This window comes from Populus nigra, chromosome 5 (assembly GCF_951802175.1).
Source record: "Populus nigra chromosome 5, ddPopNigr1.1, whole genome shotgun sequence".
NCBI lineage: Eukaryota > Viridiplantae > Streptophyta > Magnoliopsida > Malpighiales > Salicaceae > Populus > Populus nigra.
In genome coordinates this window covers 11,836,342-11,860,476 of record NC_084856.1, presented here as the reverse complement: position 1 = coordinate 11,860,476, position 24,135 = coordinate 11,836,342, and the positions used below count along the sequence as shown (strand labels likewise).

General features: G+C 30.0%; 1 protein-coding gene across 3 annotated transcripts; it reads left to right on the top strand.

Annotated features, from left to right (window-relative positions):
• The first annotated feature begins 18,765 nt into the window (after nt 1–18,765).
• LOC133695034 (transcription factor bHLH74-like) lies at nt 18,766–22,340 on the top strand. 3 transcript variants are annotated; one of them, XM_062116781.1, is made up of 8 exons: nt 18,766–20,375; nt 20,487–20,720; nt 20,801–20,866; nt 20,963–21,031; nt 21,489–21,560; nt 21,651–21,791; nt 21,875–21,956; nt 22,054–22,340. In XM_062116781.1, the coding sequence occupies exons 1-8, from the start codon at nt 19,842–19,844 to the stop codon at nt 22,059–22,061; spliced, it is 1,206 nt and encodes a 401-aa protein (XP_061972765.1). In that variant the 5' UTR covers nt 18,766–19,841; the 3' UTR covers nt 22,062–22,340. The 3 variants fall into 3 exon arrangements, with proteins under 3 accessions (XP_061972765.1, XP_061972764.1, XP_061972763.1); XM_062116780.1 differs by having other exon boundaries at nt 22,039–22,340; XM_062116779.1 differs by having other exon boundaries at nt 22,036–22,340.
• Nucleotides 22,341–24,135: the final 1,795 nt, after the last annotated feature.

Genomic DNA, 24,135 nt, shown 5'->3' with positions numbered 1-24,135 from the left:
ATTTTAAAGTTTGGTTGTTGTTTTTTTTTTTTTCCTGTTGTTCTTAGATTTTTGTTAGTATTTTGTTATGCTTGCTTGGGCCAAATACATGTTGTTGATGGTTACAAATGTGAAGAACAACCTATGAAGCAATGTTAGAATATGGTTTTGGCTTGTTATAGAACATAGACTATGCCTTTTGTTTTGCCTTTAATTCCCTGTTTCTTGTTGTTTTAATAGTTAAAGTAAGTTGTTTTTAGTATGCTTAAGCTTAAATTGACTCTTCCTAAGTCAATTACAACAAGTTTATGATTTATCCATTAGGATTTGACTAAAATTTCAAATAAAATAAAAAAAAACATTTTTTTCTTGGGTTTTAGATTGTTTAGTTTTTAACATGGTAAGACAAGAATCTCCTTACTAATGAGAACTTTTCTTAAACTTTATATAGACTTTTCTGAGTTTTTTAGAATGGCTAGGTTTTAACCTGATGAGATAAGGATTTTTTTACTAATGAAAACTTTTCTCAAATCTTAGATAGACTAATGAATAGAAACACGACTTAGAACAAACAACAAAGCAACTAACCATAGATAGGGTGCACTGGGGGTGATACGTCTTCCCCTTGCACTACTAGTCCCCTTACCCAGACTCTCACAAACCATTAGGGTTTTTAGTAACCAAAATACTCGGTGGCAACTCTCATTCCCCTCTATATTGATAAAAAAACAAGAATTTTTTGTCCTTTTCACCCATATCATTCCTGATAACCCCACTCTGGAGGATAATCGTTGCATACGTGTGACAATGTTCAAGAGGTGGAAGAGCTAGCATTGGTGGAAGTAGTGGTGCTATCACATCTTCTTCTCAACCCACAACACAAACACAAGTAATTCATCTAAATTTGCATTATGAATTATCATTATTATTCAAAACTCTACATGGACTTATCAATGTCTTTTTTGAAATTTAGAATTTGTTGATACTTTATATTGTTAAGTGTTTTATGATAGATGGAATAATTATGGATCATTTTGGATACTATGTCAAATTTAAATGTTTGTGGATGCATATTGTGTGCAAGCTTGTTATTTGCTTGTTTTAAAATTTATAAGTCAATTTTAATGTTTGTGCATGCTTTTAAATGTTTGATGTTGATGAGTTGGTTGTTGACTCTAAGTGGTGTAAATGGAGGTGGAAAATATATGGATAAATTATTTTTAGAGTTAAGAATAGTAAGGGAAGTAGCTTGAATTTTATGGAGAGGGAAATGAGAAATATGATGTTTGTTGTTACTGGAAAAAAGGTGTAGGGAATGGCTAAAATTTATTGGTGACAATAGCTAGAATTATTTGTCAGGAATGGATAAAATTTATTGGTGATAATGGCAGGAATTGATTAGAGTGTGATGTTTATTATTCTGTAAAAGGTGTGGAAAAAGGCTATATTTTTTTGGTGAAATTGGGTGTGCTAGTATTGATGAGAGAAAATGGGAGAAATGTTGTTAAATATATAAATTATGGTATTGTTATAATTATTGTTAAATAAGTTACAACTATTTTTTTTAATCAAGCAACAATCAATTTGAGTGGCATTTTCAAAAAACAATTGCTTCAAGGTCTTTTTAGTCATTTTCTAAAAAATAATAGCAACCTTGTAGATAATTAAATATTTTTAGACTATTTTTGGCACATCTATCAGATGATGTAAAATGTTACATGTGTTTCAAACTAAAGATGTAAAGCATAATATTTCAAACTATGGAGATGAAGTGTAATTCCCACCAAACTTTAAGATGTTAAAGTTAGTTTCTCTTTTTTAAATATATTGAAACCTATATCAAATTGGCAGAATTATATTAGTAATGAGTGGTTTATTTAATGATAAAATGTAATGGATTTGAATCATAATGCATGTATTGGTAATGTTTTTTATACATATTTATATGTCATAATTATTTTATTGCACTATTATTTAAGAGGATGTCACTCCCTTCTTCTATTACATCTTCATCCAAGCAATCATAAGTATCAATTACCAAGTCATTTTCCTCTTTGAGTTGTTCTTCCTTGTTGATAAAGATATATAATGAAGCTAGTTTAGCCTTTACAAGAACAATTTGTTTTGTCAATTGGAAGTTAATGTTATCTTTACAGTTTTTAATCTACAATAATTTGTCATTACTCTTGGATATGTACCACCAGTGCTTTTTTAATCAACAATGCAATTGATGAAGTTAAAGTTTGAGTAACTTATGAGGTTCATTTTTTTTATTCGAGGTATATAAGACTCAATTTAAGATTTCTTTTAAGATATTTAAAAATAATAGTGACATTAAGGTATGACTCTTTTGGACTGGCTTGAAATATAACATATAAACATGTATTAAATATGATATCCAGATGACTAGTAGTTAAATATAGTTTGACTAGAAATCAAACTACTTCAATGTTTGTGCCATTCATAAGACCTAGGGGCAACATGATCCCCCAACAATATATTCTTTTTCATAGTGAAAGTGGCTATAATTTTACTTTTTATAGACTATTATACTAATGCATTTTATGAGAATTGACATATACTATCAGTGCTCATTTAATTGACAATACAATTGATAAAGTTAAAGTCTAAGTAATTTATAGGGTTTATGTTTTTTTATGTAAGGGTACTTAAGACTCAATTTAAAAGTTTTTTTCAGATATTTAAAAAAACAAATGACACTAAGGTATGACTATCTTGGACTGACTTGAAATATAACACATAAAAATATACTAAATATGATATATGGATGATTAGTAGTTAAATATAATTCCTTATACCTTTTGACATCCACCTCCTTATTACTTTCATTCTTATCGAGGCTAGTAGTGGTCCTCATCGGCGTTGGACTTTTTCAAAGTGATTCAAATCCAAACATTTTATGAATCTATTTAGTATACTTGGATTGGTCGATAAACATTCCATTTTCACTTTGATTAATTTTAAGTTTGAGAAAAAACATCATTTCACACATCGTACTCATCTCAAATATGGCTACATATCATTTTTTTTATCAAGGTATTTAGGCGTTATATTCTCTTAAACTAGGCCTTGGACACCTATCCTTGTTTCCATCTCCTTTTAAAATCTAGAAGATACTTGTGGTTGTTGACAAGATCATCATCCTCTCATCACTAGGTTTGGATAATTTCTACTGTGACTAATGTTTATACAAGTCATTATCAACTAGTTTTTTAGGCCTAAATATTTTCTCTTGTTGCTAAGTTATCACCTACTCGATTTTAACCCCAAGTCTTCACCCTTTGGAGAATTATATGGCATATTGCATTTATACACCTCATTTGAGGCCTATCTTGTGATTGCCAAACCACCTTTTTATGTACCACAATTCAACAAACTCTAGTCTTTGTCATGGTTGATCAACCCTCAATAGTCACGGCTGTAGTGATAATGGGGAATGGATCATCATTTATTTTAATCTTCTTGTAAAAAAAAAAATAGATGTGTCTAGATTCAAAAGCCTTCTAAATTTGGTTACTGAAGACTATGCAACTATTAGTGTCAAGTTTTTAAAATTCATGTCATTTACAATATTTCCCCCCCTTAATCTTATTAGTAGTGGGGATAGTATGTCAAAGAATCATCTCAACCCAATAGCTTAAACTGTTAGGTGAGGTTCCAAGATACTGTTAGATGAGGTTCCAATATATGATCATATTATCTCTAACATAGTATGATTTCCAAATAGCTTAATTTTTATCCCACGTATCAATTAGACAAAGAGTTTTTTTTACTCTTTTCATATCACAAGAATACCCTTTGTTTTCTTTAACTGCTTTAATAGTCTTTGTATCTTTGTTATCAGGTTTAATAGCTTCTTAGGTTTTTTTTTAATATCGTGATCTCAAGTAATATCCTTTTTTTTATGAGTGATATGAGTTGTTATTAGACTTTATAAAACTCATCATCAAGTTTTAAATTAGTAATGAGTATGCACTCACAAAATTATCAAAATAGCTAACAAAGTATATCTCTTTTAATAGCTTCTTTTCTACAATTTTACTAGCATTTTCTCATAACAATCAACATCATTCATAAGGGTGTAGATAGCTAAGTATTTGGTTTTTATGAACCTTTTTTTTATATATTCCTTCTAATAGTAACTTTATGAACTTTTGCTTAGTTATGGTTATATTGCACATGACTTTCAATGACCTAAACCACAAGGCATAACTTTCGATGTACTCCCTTAAATTCTAAACTATTCTAGTTAAATCAACCAATGTGACCTTTGGTTTTGTGCTGTAGAAGTGCTCATGGAAATGAGTTTCCATCTCTTCCAAATTATTGATTGAATTAGGAGGCAATGTGACAAACCAATGGAAAGTTGTTTTATCAATATGAATTAAACAATCTTAGTTTTACATAAGGATTGGCAACACCATCACCATATTGGTTAGTGGATTTGGCAATGTATTCTCTAGTTTATTGGTTATCTTTCCTAAAGAATTGTTAAAAATCTACAATCTTTATTCTTTTAGGATTGCAGTGCAGTGTATCAACCCATTTAGATTATAAATGATTATAAGCAAAACTTATTTTTTATCCATCTTCAATTCTCATATCTCTTTAAGTGTTAGGCTAGCATGACTTTATCGATTCCTCATGTCTATTACAGATCAATAACAAGAGGTTGTTGTGGAAGGAGATTGAGATTTTCTTGCTATAATATATCATGTAGGGCATAAAATTACCTAGCATCAAATTATAGGAAAGGATGGAAGTTCTATAAGGCCAAGTAATTGGCATTTAATTGTTTGTATACTTGAGAAGTGGATAGCATATCAAGGGTAATAATGTTGAGGTTAGGTTATATTTGTTGTTGTGTATAATACACTGAAAAATACCTTTTATATGAGGTGAACACCCCTATTAAAGTGCTTGTGGTTATAAAACTCCCCATGATATAGCTCGTAGGCATATATGCCCATGAATTACCAAACTTATTCTAACATAACTCATTATGTATCTGAGCCTACTTATCAAATATGGCATGCATGGTTCGATTAACCACCACAATGCTCTTATGGTTGGCCATGTTTATTGTGTTATCCTTCTAGAAAGTCCTCGCATCAACATTAAAAAGATTTATATGCTAATAATAACATGCTCTCTTATGAGCAATAACCTATTGAAACAAAATGATTAGATTCTCATAATCCTATATAGAAATGGGAAGTTTGAAAAGGAATCTTAGAGTTTATAAGATGGGACCTAGATGGTCTTTTAACACCTTTTTTCTTCTCATCAAAGTTATTTAAAAAGATTTTTATTATTCAGAAAAAAAGAGGAACAAGCATACTTGGAGAGTGCAATACAACTGAGAGTCATCTGTTACATTCTAGAAGGATGAATCACTCTAAAAAAGGAATCTATAGTTTCTCTCCTAATTGGTTGGACTATATTTACAATGATTTACTCTATAAGTAAGGTCTTTGGTTCACGCCTAAGATGACCTAGTTTTTCCAAACAAAAGAATAAAAGAAACATCTAACTTCTTTATACGTACTCCACTTGGCTTTGGGTTGGGGATATAACTCAGTTGGTGGAGCTTCACTCTTGTAAATAGGTCATTGTGGTTATAGATTGGATGTTGAATTGTCCAGGTGGTAATGATAATATCTTGTACCTGAATCTATAGCTCATATTTTCTAACTAATAGGAAAACATATCACTAAAAGACTATACTAAGACCAATATAGATTGTTAAGAATATAAAACAAGCAACGTGGGCAGTTGGTTAAATCTAGTATAGATCATACATGGATGATAGTTAGAGTTGATGACTCTCCTAAGGTTCCCTTGTTTAGGATCCCTAGGGAAAAGAATCAAGTTGGCTCTTGTGAACAACTTGATTCACTATCCTCTTTCAACCTTTTAGTGATATAAAAAAAAAGGAAAAATCCATGGATCAATCCCATCATCTCCACCTTATAGGAATTATGAGATCTTTTCAAAGATGCTTTTGGTATCCAGGGGTCGTGGACCAACCATAGAACCATATTCAATAAGTGAAACATATTAGTTATTTGCTTTCAAGTTAGGAAATAAAGATTGAAGGGCAATAATTCATTCTTAAAACTAGCATTCATAAGAGCAAAATGGTGTGATGGAAAAGGGTGAAAGCTCCCTCGTTCCTGAGTTTCCTCTAATTGGATCCTTAAAATCTACAAGAATCATTTTAATTCTCTAAAATCATGTAATTGATAGACTGCTAGGTAAGGGAATTTTCTCTTTCAACTGCTTTCCTTTAAGTTGCCTTTTCTTTTATCTATAATGGTAGAAAACTTTATAAATTCAATGGCATTAAAGTTGTGAACAAGAGTTGTTCTTATACCTTTAGTAGGTAAATCCTATAAGACTCCAAATTTTAAAGGAATTCCTACTCAGATGACAGATCCTGCCATAGTTCAGTTCAATCTCTACTCATGAAATTTATATTATTATTTCTACTAGATGAATAAACCTCGAGTATTGTTTTTAGTCATGAGTTCCCATATGAAAACCTAAAGCTGCTCTTTATCATTTTCTTCGACCATAAGCAAGTTCAACTTCAAAGTAATCATCGTACCTTTTGAACATATACATCCCAGAGTTCAATACATAGATTTAAATGTGGTACATGCATATAATTAAAATGAAATGTGAATTATGCATAAACTAGTAATTGTGCCTCTAACTTTTGTTTTTATGGAATGTCCACTTGACAAAAATTGCTTTTCATTTATTTATTTAAAGGTTATATGATAACAAATCACTTAAGTAATCCATCTTGTGTACTTTTTATACATTGTTGGAGTGATTTAAGATGGAGACAAAGAAACATTTTCGATTAAATAATGTAATTGACATTTTTTATTCCAAGTAACGATTTATATGCAAGACCTATCAAGAGATCCAATAAAAAAAGTTTATAAAAAAATAACTCATATATTATTATATTATAATCTTATATGAAGGTAAGTGTTTCTTCTCTCTTATTTTTTAGTGAAAATAGAATAAGCTTCCTCGCATCATTCTTTCTAACTTCATATGTAAGTGTTTTTTCTCTCCTTTTTTTTTTTATGAAAATAGAATAAGCTTCCTTGTATCCTTCTTTCTAACTTTATATATACATATTGACTTATAAAATGTTTCTCTTTTTCAGTGTCATCATGGGCTTCAATGAGTTACGTCAAATAGTAAGAATCAATATTTTTTGTTTCCTTAACAGCAACCTTTCTGCTTTTGGTTCTAATTTAACTAGATTATGATTACCTCTCTTCTACGCATGCCTCCATTGATCTTCATTGGAGGACATGGATGATGATGGAAGGTAAAAATAAAAAATAATACCACATCATTTGGGCTCAGGCCCAAATGGTGCCATCACGTTATTTGGTCCTTGGCCCAAACAGTGGCTCAACACACTGTTTGGGCCGCAACCTAAACAATGCCCACATTATTCGTGTTATGGCCCAAGCAATAACATTCATATCAAATACGACCAGATGGGACCTCTTTCAAATAGATTCTTGAAGTACATGTCACACGACACACCAATCAACTATATTTGTTGCTCATTCCAAGAAATATATTCCAGTTTGCATGAAACATATTAACACTTAAAAATCTCTTGATTGGCTCCCTCCTCAGCCATAAAATATTCACCAATGAAATAAACAATCTCCATTGATCTAGCGTAAGGTACAACACATTGTTATCAAGATGAAAGAATTATTACACCTATAAAATCCTCAAATAAGCTACGATGAGTAAATTGTGTATAAATATCCCCTGAGGATTTTAGCCATTATCCTTTATGGATTGACATTTTTACTAATCATGTACTTATATTACTATATTTAATCTTTGATGAGTTGTAGTGTATCTTGCCATCGTTAACCCCCTATTGATATAATAAATTACATTACTAGCCAATTACTTGTACTCTTTACCTTATTAATGCTTTCTTCTTTCTTAACAAAATACTATTTATCATAAGCTTTATTTTCTAAACAAAAGATTATTATAATCTTAAAAGTGTGTTTTTATAAAACAAAACAGTAAATTAATAAATTGTTAATTTTAACATGAATGTATTAAAAAATATAACAATAATAATGTTGATTAAGATTATATAAAATATCTACAATAAAAATTTAAAATATATATTTCATTTGTATTTTAAAAATATGTATATTAGGTTGATACATAACTATTCAGAAAGCAATTATTAATATTACCATCAAATATGCTAATATCATTTAGAAAACAAATGGTATAATAAATTGAGTAATTATCTATGTATCATTTAAATAAGTTTATTTAAAAAGTGTGAAAGAGAAAAAAATAATGGGAAAAAAAATAAAGGGTCAGCCACCAATAGGCCTGGCCCAGATGAAACTCAAATGCACCTAGTCTTGGAAACCCAGACCCACACACCTAGTTTTTATTCTTATTTTATTAAGTTGATTATCCTATTTATTTTGTAATACGACAAACGATTATTGCCCACTTGAGCAGATGACATATCATTTGCTTATCACCCTTTCCTATTGTTGAAGGTGTCTTGGGAGATTAAGTTCCCAAAAAACCTAGATTTGACCTTGTTTTTTAGCTAAAAACATAGGGGGTACCTAAACCTCTATAACCCTTTCCAATTGCTTTAAAATCTCAAAATCAAATAAAAAAACTTTGAGCTCCAATCCAATGTTTTTGGTATCATTGAAGATGAAAACCACTGACATTAAGTTCCTCTCTTAAAGACAAATTGCCTTGAAATCTCAAAATAATTAAAAAAAAAAAACTATGAGTTGTAATCCTTTTTTTTTTGTATCATTGAAGGTGAAAACCACCTACATTGAGTTTCTCTCTTGAAGACAAATCCATAGATGCCAAAACTAAAGTTATTAATGGTTGAAATCCAGCCACTAATTTTCGTATTTCCTTAAAAGTTTTTGATGACTCTCTATCCTATTTCAAGACTTAGGGACATAAATGCAAAAAAAAAAAAAAGTTTGAGATCAAAACAAAATATCTACAAATAAAAGGGATAAAAATAAAATAAAAACTAAAATTAAGAGAGTAAGTAGATTTACGCATCTTTTAAATAGTAAACAGGGGGAAAAGACTGCCAATTATTGTCAATTTCAAATTTAGTTCTTGTTCTTTTAATTTTATCTTTTGTAATAATTAAAAAATTGCCTATGTAAAATCATCATGTAATTAAATTCTAAAATAATATTTTAGACCACATGCATGCGTAAAAATGAAAGCTAAAGAGAATGAAAAACATGGGATAAAAACAAAAGAATTTTTAAGGACCAAATTGAAATAATCTGTAACTTGAAGATAAAAAAAAAGAACTTGAGGGACCAGGAAGGAAATCAGATGCAAGTATAATGCTTATGAATAGGAAATTATGAGAGGATGAGTGGGAAAGCTATTGTAAAAGACTATCATGTTTTAGTTTTCTTTGTTAATAAACCAGTTGGTTTTTGTTTTAGGTATAGTTATTGTCGCTTCTAACATTACGATGAACTAATGAAAAAGTGTGTGGAATGGGTAGAAAGGAAAAGGAGCCCCAACTTAGAATTATGATCATTAAAAAATCTAATTGGTCTTCAAAGATCTAAAGTAAGAGACTGATTATACTAAAGAAATGATATTATCATCCTAAAATATTATACTTGAGGTAAGTTGCATTACTACTTGCTTTTTATTCTTAATGTTTAGTTGTGCCTAATCTATCAATCGTCTATCTATATGGGTAAGAATGGATATACTGTAATGAATTGAACCTTTGATGGATGACTGGTTTTAAGTCTATCCAATCTATAGCCTATGCCATCTTTATTACTCCCAACTTATTTGGTGAATTGACATTTCTACATCTATTTACTCTTGATCATGACCTGCACTTGTTAATAATCTATTGAGTCATGTCAATAAATAAATGAGTGGATTTTTATTTGGCTCATTAAACCTTGCTCAAATCCTATGATGAGGTGTCACTAAACATTTTGGTTATGCAACAATGGTCTATGGATAATGACTTGTTCAGGTTCATTTATCCTATAGTACCGAGGTTCACTAGTAATGTTTTACTAAATGAAACTTTTCATACCCTGGTCTTTAAATATTGAAGCAATAACCATTTTGGGTTGATTTACTTGGAGGTATGATCTAGTGGCACTAACATTCAAAACTTCATTGATGAATATTAGATTGAATGGGGAATTAATACTCTTGATTAACACTAGGGTGTATCGATGAATATTAGACTGAAAAAATTAAATTGAAGACATGCTTAAAAAAAACAAGTTAGCATAGATGTTACTCCATAATAATATTCAAGATAATAAGCATGTTATGAGTTTATTTATCTCAATTAATACTTGTAAATATGAAAATATTTATTTTCGACGCAATTTTAAACAGGAAATTTTTTTTAAAGGGGGTTTTAGGATGGCGGTCTTTTAAAGATGTTTTGATATGGGCCAAATCTCGATGGGTTTTACAAATTAGTTATAAAATCCCAAAATAAATGCTTGTGATATTAAAAATATTTTTGCTTTATTTGTTTACAAATGTGAACGTAAAAAAAATGCTAAAATGACATCAATAATTAACAAGACATGCATGAATTTCAAAATAGATGCAATGATTTTTTTTATGTATGAGAGTTTTGGCATCTCACGCACACCATAGACTATTCCTAAAATGTTCCAAACCTTCTTGACATGGAAAAGCATTGAAATCAACAAAAACAAAAAATTTAAAGCAAAAATATTAAGACAAGAACATTTGACAAATAAGAATCCTTAAGGGAAACAATTTAAAAATCATTAACCTTGGGGACAAGAGAAGATTCAGTATGTGAATGCCAGCATATGACAAAGACATGATCAAAGGAGGTAACTAATTTTAGAAATCGTCAAATCATGATAGCAATCTGTGTTTTAATATATCAATGAGGGAATCGAGACATCTATTTTAAAGCTAAGTTCAAATAAACAAGTAAGTCTAGTTACATAATCTAAGGTTTGAGAAAATGAAAAATAGTGTCAAGAAAGAAAAAGGAAAATAGTGCTGGAGAAGTTCATTCTTTTCATAAAACAAGACCATTATAGTGCATGGGTTCCAAGTTGATCCTTTTTCATTTGCATAGATCCCTAATTAATCATTTTTCACGTAAATCTCAAGTTGATCTCATTTGCATGAATCTCAAGATGACTTGGACCTCAAGATGATTCTTTTATAAATCCAAAGTTGATATGGATTCCAAATTGATCCTTTTAATATGGATACTAATCTGGTCCTTTTAATATGGATTTAAAGTTGATTATTTCATATATATATGGATTCTGAGTTAATTTTTGTTTTTATATGGACTTCAAGTTGATTTCATTTGTATAGATCCCAAGATAATTCTTTCATTCACATGGATCCCAAATTGATCATTTTATTTTTTATATTAATCCCAAGTTAAATCCATTCATTTTTATAATTTTTTTGTGTGGTCTTTCTCTTTCTTTACAAAATTTACTATACAAGGTCAAAGAAAAATGAATTTGTCCTTGTCTTTACATCATAAATGTAAAAATTGTAAAGAGGTGACATATATCATCACTCATTTTTTATCCCTTTTTTCAACATAATTTTTAAAACTTGAAGAAATACCAAAATTCTAAAAATTATATATATATATTCAATGCAATTTGAACAATTTCTTGTCATTTTATAATTTTCAACTATTTTGCTTATTGTTTTTGTATTGACAAGTTTTTCAAAAAAAAAAGAAAAAGAAAAAGAAAAAAATCAATCAAATAAAAAGAATTTTTTTAGTGAGAAAATGTAATTGAAAAATAAGAAGGACTAGTTTAGAAAAAGTTTTGAAATACAAAAAAAAAAAATGAGGGAACACATTTTGTTTTAAAAGAGAGAGAATATAAAAAAATGGAAGTTAGAAAGTGATAGAAATTTTTAGAGAAATTAAAAAAAAATAGTAATTGGGTATAGAAAAATTTAGAGATTAGAATATTTTTAGTAGTATAGTTTGATTTTTGATGGTTAGACCCTCACACCCCCCCCCCCTCTCCCCAATCCCACAACTCATATACTCATATATAGAGGTAAGTAAAAAAATCAAAAAATCAAATAAGCTAAAAAAATTAAATCATAAAAAAAATCAATTAAACTGATTAGATTTGGTTTCGGTTTTATAAATCTGAAACCAAAAAATCAAACCGAACCGAATCGAATGAACTGAAATTAATAACCGAGCTAAACCGAAAAAAATCGAGTCAAATAGTTGAGTTTCGGTTTTTGCTCTATAATAACCAAACCAAAACCCGTTCATAACTTTTTTGGTTTTAGCTGAGAGTAGGGGGACCACGGTAAGCATCACAGCAACCGCGTCCACTTCTTCATCTTCATTCACAATAGCCACGACAGTTCTGGTTTTAGCTGGGAGTAGTGGCACCACCTGTGTCAGTCAGGAGCAACAGCAAGCCCTTCTTTTCTTCCAAGAACAGCCACAGCACCAGCATCGGTCAGGAACGAACAACTAAAGTTTTCAGCCGTAAGCAGTAGCCTTTGTCTCAGCCGTAAGCAGTAGATTTTAGAAAGTTGTAAAATGTTGATTTTGATTGAGTTGGTTATGTGACTTTAGAAAACTAAAACCATGAAAGATGTGTGGTTTGTTCTTGGTTAGGTGAATGAGATGACGGTTAGATATAACCATATTATTGTATTTTGATATTCCTTAATTTTGATGGAAAATATTGTAGTGAGCACATTGGAGATATATTATTGTTGAAAATGGATGATGATGACGATGAAGAAATATACATATAAAAAGACTTTAGTAAAATAATAATGAAATTATATTTGTATTAGTTATTCCTATTAATTATTAATTGATCCAAGATAGAACAGTTTTATATTAGATCATGTGTTATGGATATTGATTATCGATTAATAAAATTAATTAATATATAATTTAAGAATTAATTGTTTCAATTAATCAATCCAAAATAATATGGTGCGATATTAGACCATGTTCTTTAAATATTAATAAATGAATAATGGTATCTATTAATACATAACCTATAGGACATTGGGTAATAAAAATTTTGGTCATCACATAATCATTTCTTCTCACAAATTTTAAAAAAATCAATATGATGTTCCTATTATTTATTAAATAGACCATGATAAAATGATCAAATAACAGACCCTTTTCTTAGGATATTATTTAATGGAAAATAAGAGTTTTTCAAGCCATAATAATTCTTATACATTAGGGTTTTCATCGTCTACTAAATAACTCAGGATGGAATGGTTTAATATTGAAGTCCCATCCAATGTTGTTATCTAGTGTACAGGGCATGACCATTGTTATTCAATTTTATATATTAAATGGTTCTATTGTGTGTTAAATAACCCAAGATGGAATGGTCCGATGTGAAGGTCATGTTTCTTGGATGTTAATTAAGAGACTATAAATTCAATTAATATAACCTTATTATTCATCAAAATGACCCTGGAATAGTAAGGTCTAACATCGGATCCTGTTCTTTGGATGTTTTTTAATAAATAATGAAGACATTATCTAAATAGCATATCATTTTAGGCAAATGATATAAATACAGTTATTATTAAAAATTTATAACAATATAATTTATTTTAGATATAATATATAAGGTGATGTCTATTTTTTTTAATTACATAATTAATTTTGTATTCAAAATCTATATAGAACAGTTAAGTTTTTTGGTTATTAAAATATTAGATCCCCCTCCTAACTTCGCTTCTGCTAAAAATCTAGTAATTATAAAAAGATTGATTTATAAAATATTAATTGCATGATATCATGTATCTAAGGTAATAATAACTCCAACAACAACGTACATGAAAATGATTTTCTCCGGGTGTGAGTACCCGCATAGATTAGTTAGGTACCCCATCTCAATCATCATATCTCCCTCCTCTGACTGTGAAGTCCTTCTCTTCACGTGGGATCCGCATGATCAAATCAACTTCAATCCCACACCACACACCATTTAGAGCGTGTTTGGCAGTGTGGTTGCGGGTGCTTTTCAAATAACTTTTCGTGTCAAAATGCATGCCAACGATGTTTTTTCATTTTTTAAAAATCATTTTTAACATCAGCACATCAAAACGATCCAAAACGTACAAACCATATTAAATTTTAGCAAAAAAAAAAAACAAAAAATTTTCAAATTTTTTGGGAACGCGGCCGCAGCCGCGTTCCCAAACGGAAAGTTTACACCAGCTACTTGTCTTGAGTTGAGTATGTATTTCAAATTGTAATGGTGATGATGATTTAAAATATTTTTATTTAAAAAATATATTAAAATAAAAAAATTATTTTTGATATTACAAGATTAAAACAATCTAAAATCATATAAAAATTTCATTTAAAAAAAATAAAAAATTCAAAATTTGAGAGAACGCGATTTACAATGTATTTCCAAACACACTCTAAATCTAGAGTCAAATCATTTTTATTTAATTGTAAAAAAAAAAACCTATAAAGATGCCCTGAAGCTTAAAATCCAATGTATATTAAATGATGTATTTTAGATATTAAGATTGTGAGATATTATACTATTTTTAATATATATATATATATATATATATATATATATATTAAAATAATAATATATTAGATGAACCGCGGTCAACTCTTATTAATTTGTAAAAAACACCATTTAAGACATGAGATCGTGATAATTTCATAGAACTCAAATTGAAATAGAGTAAGAAGATCAATTTCAATAAAAAAATATCAAAAGACAAAAAAGAAAAAAATTATTCAATTTTTTTTAAAAAATTAAAAGCAAATAAAAAAAGAACTTAAGTAAACCTATGTAAACTATAACAACCCTAATTTTCTTGAATTAATATCAATTATAATGACCTAAATTTTTTTATATTATTATTATTATTTCTATTGAAAATCCGGTAGAGTTTTCTCTATATTTTTAATATCAAATTATTGATCCAATATATTCACAACTTGCTAGTAGTTCAAATATCATTTATCCCACCATCTAGGACACGTATAATTTAATTATCACAAGAACATTTATTTTCTTCAACATTCATTTAATAAAATTAAAATTAAGTAGTAATAAATTTTAAATTATAACTAAAAGTGAATTTAAAACTTGAATGGATGAACCTTTAGAATCATCACAATTTATATAATGCATTCAACAAAAAAAAAAAAACACAACTTCTTTAACAACATTCATAATTAAATTTGTTAGATAAACACAATTTAATTACAAAATTATATTACAATAAAATATAGCATTTTCAAATTACATCTGTTTAGTTTTACAAAATATGCACGCTATTAGGTGTTATCAACTTTTTAATCAATAATTATTTATTATTATTTTCTATATCTAATGTGATGATATATAAAATGTGAAAATATCAAAATACCCCTATAGTCCTTTTAATTACACAAAACACCCATGTAAAAACACCCCTAAAAGCAAAGGTTTTTTTAGGCTAAAATCGTTATTTTTCTATATATGAAAATTGAAAAAACTTGAAATACCCTTATCCAGTAATTCTTTTTTTTTATCTTGAGGGCAGAGAAATATTTTTACTGTTACAAATATTGTGAAAAGCCAAGAAAACTCCTGAATAACAATTTTAAATTTTGTTAACTCTAGAGATAAAAAAATATTTTTTTTTCTATGTTACAAATTTTAAAAAGACACGTACACCCCAAAACAATCTTCTAATAACCACTAAGCTAGAAAAAAAGACCCGAATGCCCCTAAATTGAAGGCTGAAATTTAAGCCACCTAGGCGTAAAAAATTAATTTTATCATAACAATCTACAATAATATATATAGTGAAACTCCCATGTCTTGTAGCTCTCTTTTTTAATAATAAACAAACGAGTATTTACCATACAAATAATTCATTCATCATTTGTCTCGCACAGCATTATTGCGCTTCTCGAACAATTAATTTCGGATTACATTATACTTCCAATTCCAGCAAGGTCACAGCCAGACTTGAAGTTGACCATATTATTTGGTTTGACCAGGCTTGGCTACTCGAGACTCGAGAGGCCTTTTTTTTTTTTTTTTTTTGGGGGTGCATACACTACACCGACAGCTGGAAACTGTACCAGGACAAGAGGGTAAAACTGATGATTAGATTCCATTATTCCTTGTGTTCTCCATCTGCCAGAGCCTCCAAAGTAAAAATAAGAAGAAGAAGAAAGATTGCCGCAGGCGTTAATTGATAAAATAAACAATATATATATATATATATATATATATATATATATTTGGAGACACTGTCTTCTGCTTTCTTCACCTACAGTACTTTCTTTAGAGTTCCCTAATCATAGCCGCACAATCGTGGCTTGTCTGATAATCACGTAAAAAACAACCATCAAATAAAAGGCAACTCTTTTGATTTAGACCTTTTTTTTAAATAAAAAAACAAAAAATTAGAGGTATTGATAGGAAATTACACATTTACCACTATTAAATATTTTTATCAGCACGTTTATCATCTCATTTTTTACTGAATATCATAATATCTTGGTATCCATCACCATTCTTGATTATGAGGTTAATCTCAATAGTTAAAAATAAGCAAGATAAAGAAGAATTTAAACGTATAAAAAAACTTAATATTATATACCTATTGGTGATTAAACTTTTATAAGCTATTTATAATTAATTTTATATAATAATTAAATTCAATTAGAGTATTTAATTTGAATTTAATTGATTAAAAAGTTGAATTCATATGTTTTGAAAAGATATATTATCACTGAATTATTTTATTTTTTTATATTACAAAGGAAAAAGTGATTAAAAAATGAGTATTTTGAAAAGTCAATTTTAATATTAATTTTTTTAATATAATAGACCAGGGGTTAATGTTTAATTTAATTTTATACTATTTTTAGAGTTTAAATACCATTTAAAATTTAATTTTTAATATTTAAAATAATTTCAAACGTGAACATTCGTTAAAAACTCTAAATTAAGATCATGTTAATTTGATTGCTTGGGAAGAGGAATTTGGTGGGGCCACGTGAAACATTTTGAAGGAGAGTGGAGGGGCTGATGGAGAATGATGGACCTGAAGTGCATAATGAGATTTCTCAACAAATATAAAAAACAATATGAAATGAGGGGTAGTTGGCACCGAGAAAGATGAGCGTGGAACAGCAAACGAGGTCTGTTAGAATAGTTGGCAAATGTGTCGGTAAAAAGGAAAAAAATAAAATATAAAGCAAAGCTTGGACTTGAAGAGAGGAACCTCTTCCAATCCATTTTTCTTGTCTGGGAAAAAATTTACTATTTTTGTTTTTTGTCTCTATATAAAGAAAAGTATACTGTGCATGGTTTTTATAATTTTTAAAAATATAATAATAATAAAAAAAAATTACGAGTAATGTTTTACATAGGATAAACAATGAGTGTCTATGATAATGAATTTATTCGTATCTTATTTATTAGGCATCAGATATAAAATTTAGATATTCATAAATTATCTATCAGATTTGAGGTCCATTATTTATTATTATTTATTAATCAATAAAAAATAAAATCATTAATATATATGATTTAGATGGATTTTAAATCGGGTTTGATAATATCCATATCTTACCCATTATCTATCAAGTCTAAAAAATATTCACTCATTCAAGTCTCCATTGGAATTAAATTATCTTTCCTATTTCTAAGCCATGTTTATTTGTAGGAAAATAGATTTTTTTGGAAAATATAGTTTTCATGGAAAGTGATTTATTTTTTTATGTTCGACAATAAATGAATTGGAAAATAATTTTCGGTGTTGGCTATGCCATAAAAAATAAGCTGGAAAATAACTTTTCATGCTTTATTTTTTTTCAAGTTTATTATAAAAATAGAGATAAAATCTGAAAGATGAAAATGTTGAAAGAAGATGAAATTGAAAAAAAAAATCTAATTTTATATATTATTTTAAATAAAATAAATAATAATAAAAAATAAAAATCAAATCTGGTAGATAAAAAATTAAAAAATGAAGAAATTAAAAAAAATATTTTAAATAAAACAAACAAAAACAAAATTAGTCATTCAATTTTTTTTAAGTTTTGGAAGTGTTTTTCTTTAAATTTTTCATGTAAAGTGAATTATTAAAAAGTAAGATATTTTTTCATGTTTGACAATATTAAAAAAATTAAATTGAAAAATAATTTTTAATGTTGGTTATGCTATAAAAAATAAGCTGGAAAATAACTTTTCATGCTTTATTTTTTTTGAAGTTTATTAGAAAAATAAAGATAAAATTTGAAAGATAAAAATGCTGAAAGAAGATGAAATTAAAAAAAAAATCTAATTTTATATATTATTTTAAATAAAATAAATAACAATAAAAAATAAAGATTGAATCTGATAGATAAAACATTAAAAAAATAAAATTAATTTTATAAATTATTTTAAATAAAAAATATAAAAAGTATTTATTCATTTCAATTTTTTTTTTTAGTTTTGGAAAGTGTTTTTTTATAAAATTACTTTCCTTTTGTTAAAACTAATTTTTCATTTTATCATTAATGATTTTTTTTAAGGTTACCAACCATTGAAAAACAGGAAAATGGTTTGGACCAGGTTCTGTAATAATTTAACAGCAAGAGCAGTTGGGCAGTAGTTAGTAACTTTATTCTTTTAAATCGTACTTGTCACCTGTTAAACTCGAGCAGGTAGCCCAAGAGACTCCCCTCTCTCTTTTACTTTTGTTTTCACACTCTCCGTTTCTATAGCTTCGCAGGTCTCTACATTGCTGTGATCTATCAATAAGGTTGGAATTTGATGCTTCTTTTACTGACTGGAGAAGTGCCTATTTGGTGAATTTTGGTTTTTTCTTGTCTATTTGAAGAAGCATTTGATGCTCTTCAGGGTACTCTCAAATCACCCATTTAGGAGACCGTGAATGAAAATCACTTAATTTCAGTTCTTGCATGATTCAAGCAGAAATTGATTCTTCTCTGGACACCCATATGAGAATATTGCGAAAGGGTGTCTGAAAGCGTACCTTTTCTGGGTTCTTGGGGTTGTTTGGTCTTTAATTCTCAAAACTTGGAACTTGCTATCTTTTCCTTTTTAGGACTTTCTCAAGATACCATTTTGCTTATTCCGAGTTCATTGCTTCAAGTTTTGTGGTGATCATCTTGAATTTAGGTCTTAATTGAAGAGATTCAAGGGTAACAAGATCAATGTATTGGTGCTTAAATGTGTGGAGAAGGTGAAATTTTTTTTCGAGTCCAACTAAAGTGAAAAAAAGGGAATCTGCTTTCCTTTTGATGAGCTGTTTGTTAGCTAATGCCATTGTTTGTCTGTGTCTACTTTATGCTCTGAAAGGTTCACTTTGTTGTCTGTAGGAAGCATTTTCCAATTTTTTTCTCTTGCAAATTAGAGAAGACTTGATCGTAGGGTTCTTTCAAATATTGAAGTATGTAGCTGGTGCTGGGTAGATTTTACGCATGTTACATTGGATATCTCTTTTTTCACTTTGTCTATGGAATGCTGCTGCGTGGGGTTTCTTTTACTTTATAGCACCCTCACAGTTTTATAAAGCTGCCAAGGTTACTTGTTCCTTGCTGAGTCCTCCAAGATATGACCACATATATAGTTCCTTCTGTTATATACACTGATAGATTTAGCACTAGTCTTCGCTGACTGTTGCTTTGGGGTTTCTCCTCAATCACATATATAGGTTATTCTTTAGGCTCTGGGGGTTTTGCTTTTGAGTCCCAGGACATGGATGGTAGCGGTGATAACAATGGTGATTTGGGATATCAAAATAGAGTTGAGAGTGTTATGAAATGTCCATCTTCAGGAATGAACACTAACCCCTTCTATGTTTCTGCTTGGGATCCAGTTGTTTCATTTAGCCAGCTTGGGAATTTTGGTGGTTCATCAACAGGGTCTCAAAGTGAATTTTCCAATTCTCCTTTCCCAATTGTAATGGAAAACCCAGGAATTAGTAACACCTGCCACCTTGTTCATTACCCATCTGATTCAGGCTTTGCTGAGCTGGTGCCAAAGTTTCCTGGCTTTGGAAGTGGGAATTTCTCAGAAATGGTTGGCTCTGTTGGCCTAACTGAGTGTGGCCAGATTGTTAATGCTGGGTGCCCTCCAAATTACAAGGAGGCAAACAATGAGAGCACTGCACATGGTGCACAACGTGAGGAAGATCAGCAATTATCCGAAGAGACAACTATGGGAGCCTTACCAAATGGAAAGAGAAGAAGACTAGTGGCCGAGTCCAATTCTCCTTTTGATCCAAACAAGGTAATTTGAATTAGGTCTACTCTTTTAATTTAGCATGTTAAAGATTCTGCAGCATTGTAATTGTGTGTTTCCAAGTTTGTGAATTCTTGAATCTTTTGTTGTTGAATATAGAATGCTGAAGGAGAGTTTCAAAAGGATCCTTCTGGAGAGAGTTCTGATATTGCAAAAGAACTGGATGAGAAGAAACAAAAAATTGAACAAAACTGTGGTGCTAATTTGCGTGGCAAACAGGTAGCTAAACAAGCTAAAGACAATCCTCAAAGTGGGGAAGCTCCTAAAGATGATTACATTCATGTAAGAGCCAGAAGGGGTCAAGCTACCAATAGCCACAGCCTTGCAGAGAGGGTACCTTCTCATTATTGAGTGTTAACAATCAGAAAATGACCTGGCTCATTTTCATATTGAACATAGAAGTCTTTTTGCAGGTGAGAAGAGAAAAGATTAGTGAGCGGATGAGAATGCTACAAGAACTTGTTCCAGGATGCAATAAGGTACTTAAATGTGGTCTGCCTTTTTTAATGGAAATTATTTATTTGATTTAAAAAAAAACAGGATGCTGATTAGTTTGGTGTTGATCATTGTTTTAGATTACTGGCAAGGCGGTGATGCTTGATGAGATCATCAACTATGTGCAATCACTGCAACAGCAGGTTGAGGTATGCTGTTCTAAGATTGAGATTATCGTCTATGAAATTGTCATGTGGATTTGTGCTCATCATGTTCACTAGCCACATCATAAGCTTGCTAGTTTGAAATGGAGCTTAGCTCTAACCTCTAGAAAAACACAATAATGCACCTTCAGAGTTGGTGGAAGCAGAATAAATGAAGAGTATATGTTTTTTAGGCTCTGCAAAAGGTCATACTATATCTGTAGTCTAACTGAGGTGCATGGGATATATTGCCCATAAAGGACAGTGATTTATAATCTGTGATTCCTGTAATCAAATAGATGAGAATCAGCTCTAGCTTCTTTTTTACAAGAATGACATCTGCAAAGTATACTAGATTGAAAGATGTAAACACCAGGAGTTCTACATGATAAATTTAAAATTACTGAAGCCATTTGTGCTTCCACATGACTATAAGTCACTGATATGTTGCCTGCTATTGCAGTTTTTGTCAATGAAACTAGCAACTGTAAATCCAGAACTGTACAATGATGTTGAGAAGATTCAATCTAAAGATGTAAGCAAGGTTTATGTGGTGAAAGAATTTCAACACAATTTTCATATATGTTTCTTTGAATAAAGTCTAATAGGATTCCCTTCCATCCAGATCCTTCATTCACGTGGTGGCAATGCAGCTATTCTAGGATTCAGTCCTGGGATAAATTCGCACCAGTATTCACATGGGATTTTTCAACCTGGCATACCAGTCATTCTAAATTCCAATACACAATTTTCTCCAGCACATCATGTAAGTGAAGGATCTTTGCAAATGCTCTGCAGAATCAATTGCTCGTCAGCAACTTATCCTTGGAATTGTTTCCATATGTGTAGGCTGTATTAGATAACGAGCTCCAGAGCTTTTTCCAAATGGGATTTGATTCCAGTTCAGCTGCTGACAGTTTAGGACCAAATGGTAACCAGCAGTTCTTATAATCTCAACTAAACAAACTTTTGTTTCGATTTTCCTGACCTGTAGATACTAATGCTTTCAGCAGGGCATTTGAAACCAGAGCTCTGAATGTTGAAGAGAGATAACAAGGCATTGATTCCACCTAACAAAGAAAATCAAGTGGTTCAAGTTGACTTTCATATTGAAAGAAAACAAAAATAGTCAAGAAAATTCTTCTGTTGTATAGGTTTAAGCTCCTAACTGTTCGTTCTTCAATTTTTTTGGAAGAAGATTACGTGCTAGAATCACAGATATATGTATATTTTCCAACTAAGAACTGAGACTTTTGCTGGTGATGTTTGTTGATTTTTGCCTGTTTCCTTGGGAATGAATTTGAGCATGTATGAAGCTCTCTCTTGTAGGGTTTACCAAGCTAACAGAATACATGTGCCAGATATTTGTTTTTGTTGGTACCCACGATATGTTCAAACAGACCAGGTTATATTTAGCTGCCATGGTGTGAATTTTTTTTTTCGGGCATCATTCAAGCTTTGATCTGTTAAGGTTTTAATTTGCGTAGGAGAGGGTAGCTTTCTCTTTTTCCGCATCCCATTACTTAGTTTTTACTGGGTAGTACCGAATTTTTTAGGCACGTTAAATTGGATTTAAATCGTTGTAGTGAGTGGGAATCACCAAATTATTTATGCAATTTGAAGATTATATATTGCATCCATGAGCTTTTTCTCCCAAAAACTCATTTTTGGTTTTCCCTCTCAAATTTACTTTTTTCCTTTCAAAAAAATCATAAAATGAAAGTAATAATAACAAGAAGACCGAGGATTTCAAATATGTAGAAGAATCAAGTTGGAGTTTTAGATGAAATTCTGAGTTTAATTATATATTATTGTACCTAAGACTGAAAAGACAATGCAAATTTAAGATCAAATTAAATTATTATTGGATGAATTTGTATAAAAATTAAATTCATAGACTTAATTATACTTATAATGAGTTAAATTAATTTTCTTAGAGATGTAATTGGTGAAAAATTAAGTTTGGAAGCCCAATTTAGGCTGGAATTTTGGAGTACTAAACTCAAATTTTACATGGTCAATTGATTGAAACCAGGGACAAAATTACAAGAAAATTAAAGTTTACGGTCAATTATGAGTTAAATTGAAGAAATTCACAGCTGAAGAGGACCTTTTAGAAAAAGACGTTGAACTTCAAAAACTCAATTTGGTTGAAAACATGGATGAAATTGAAGCAAATTAAAAGTTTAATGATCAATTGAAGATCAATTTGCATAAATCTAAAACCAATACCAAAATGAAAAGGCGCTGGAATTTATGGTTGATATTGGAGTTTGAAAGGGTAAAATCACATAAAATTAAAAGTTTGAAGTCAATTAAGGATGCAATTAAAAAAAATCAAAAACCAAAGGACTAAATTGAATTTTAATAAAATCCCTAATTAAAACCCTAAAGATGTCAAAACGACATCATTTCATTTAAATGAAACAGTAGGTTTTGACCAACACAGAAACACAAAAAAAAAGGATGTCAGATGACTTGTCGTCTAGTTATTGTTCATTATCTTTAATCTTTTGAACCTGAAAGGTTGCCTGAGTGGCTACTTTTCAAGGGATGCCTCATCATATAAGACACCACTCTAATGGCTTGACACCATACTACACCCCAACATAATTCTTGTTGGCTGGTTGCCATTATAGCCGTCGCAGCGTTGCCCCAAAAAGGCCGACGCGATAAACCTTTAGCAGCCAAATTTCACAACTTATGATGATGACTTTGGGCTAACGGTTGTGATCCTTCCTGTTTAAATCAAGGTTCAGGATTTATCCCTAATAAAAACAAGATGTCCCTCTTTCACCTCCTATAAATAAAGGGTGAATTTCGGGCATTAAAGAGGAAGAAATCATAGTGAAAAGTGAGCAAACAACTAGCATTTTCATAGTATTTTTATCTGCCAACCTTGTTCTTCTCCCTTTCCACCGCAACTTTAACCAACTCCTCCACCGTGAATTCCAGCAACTTCAGTCTCTACACCGTGACCAACAACAGCCCAACACCCTTGTAACTTCATCTCTTGCTTCAGTGGAGAACACTACGCCATCAGCTCCTCCCTTGGCCAAATCATCCACGTTGTCAGCAAAAAGGCTAGACCACCTCTACATCAAGTAACT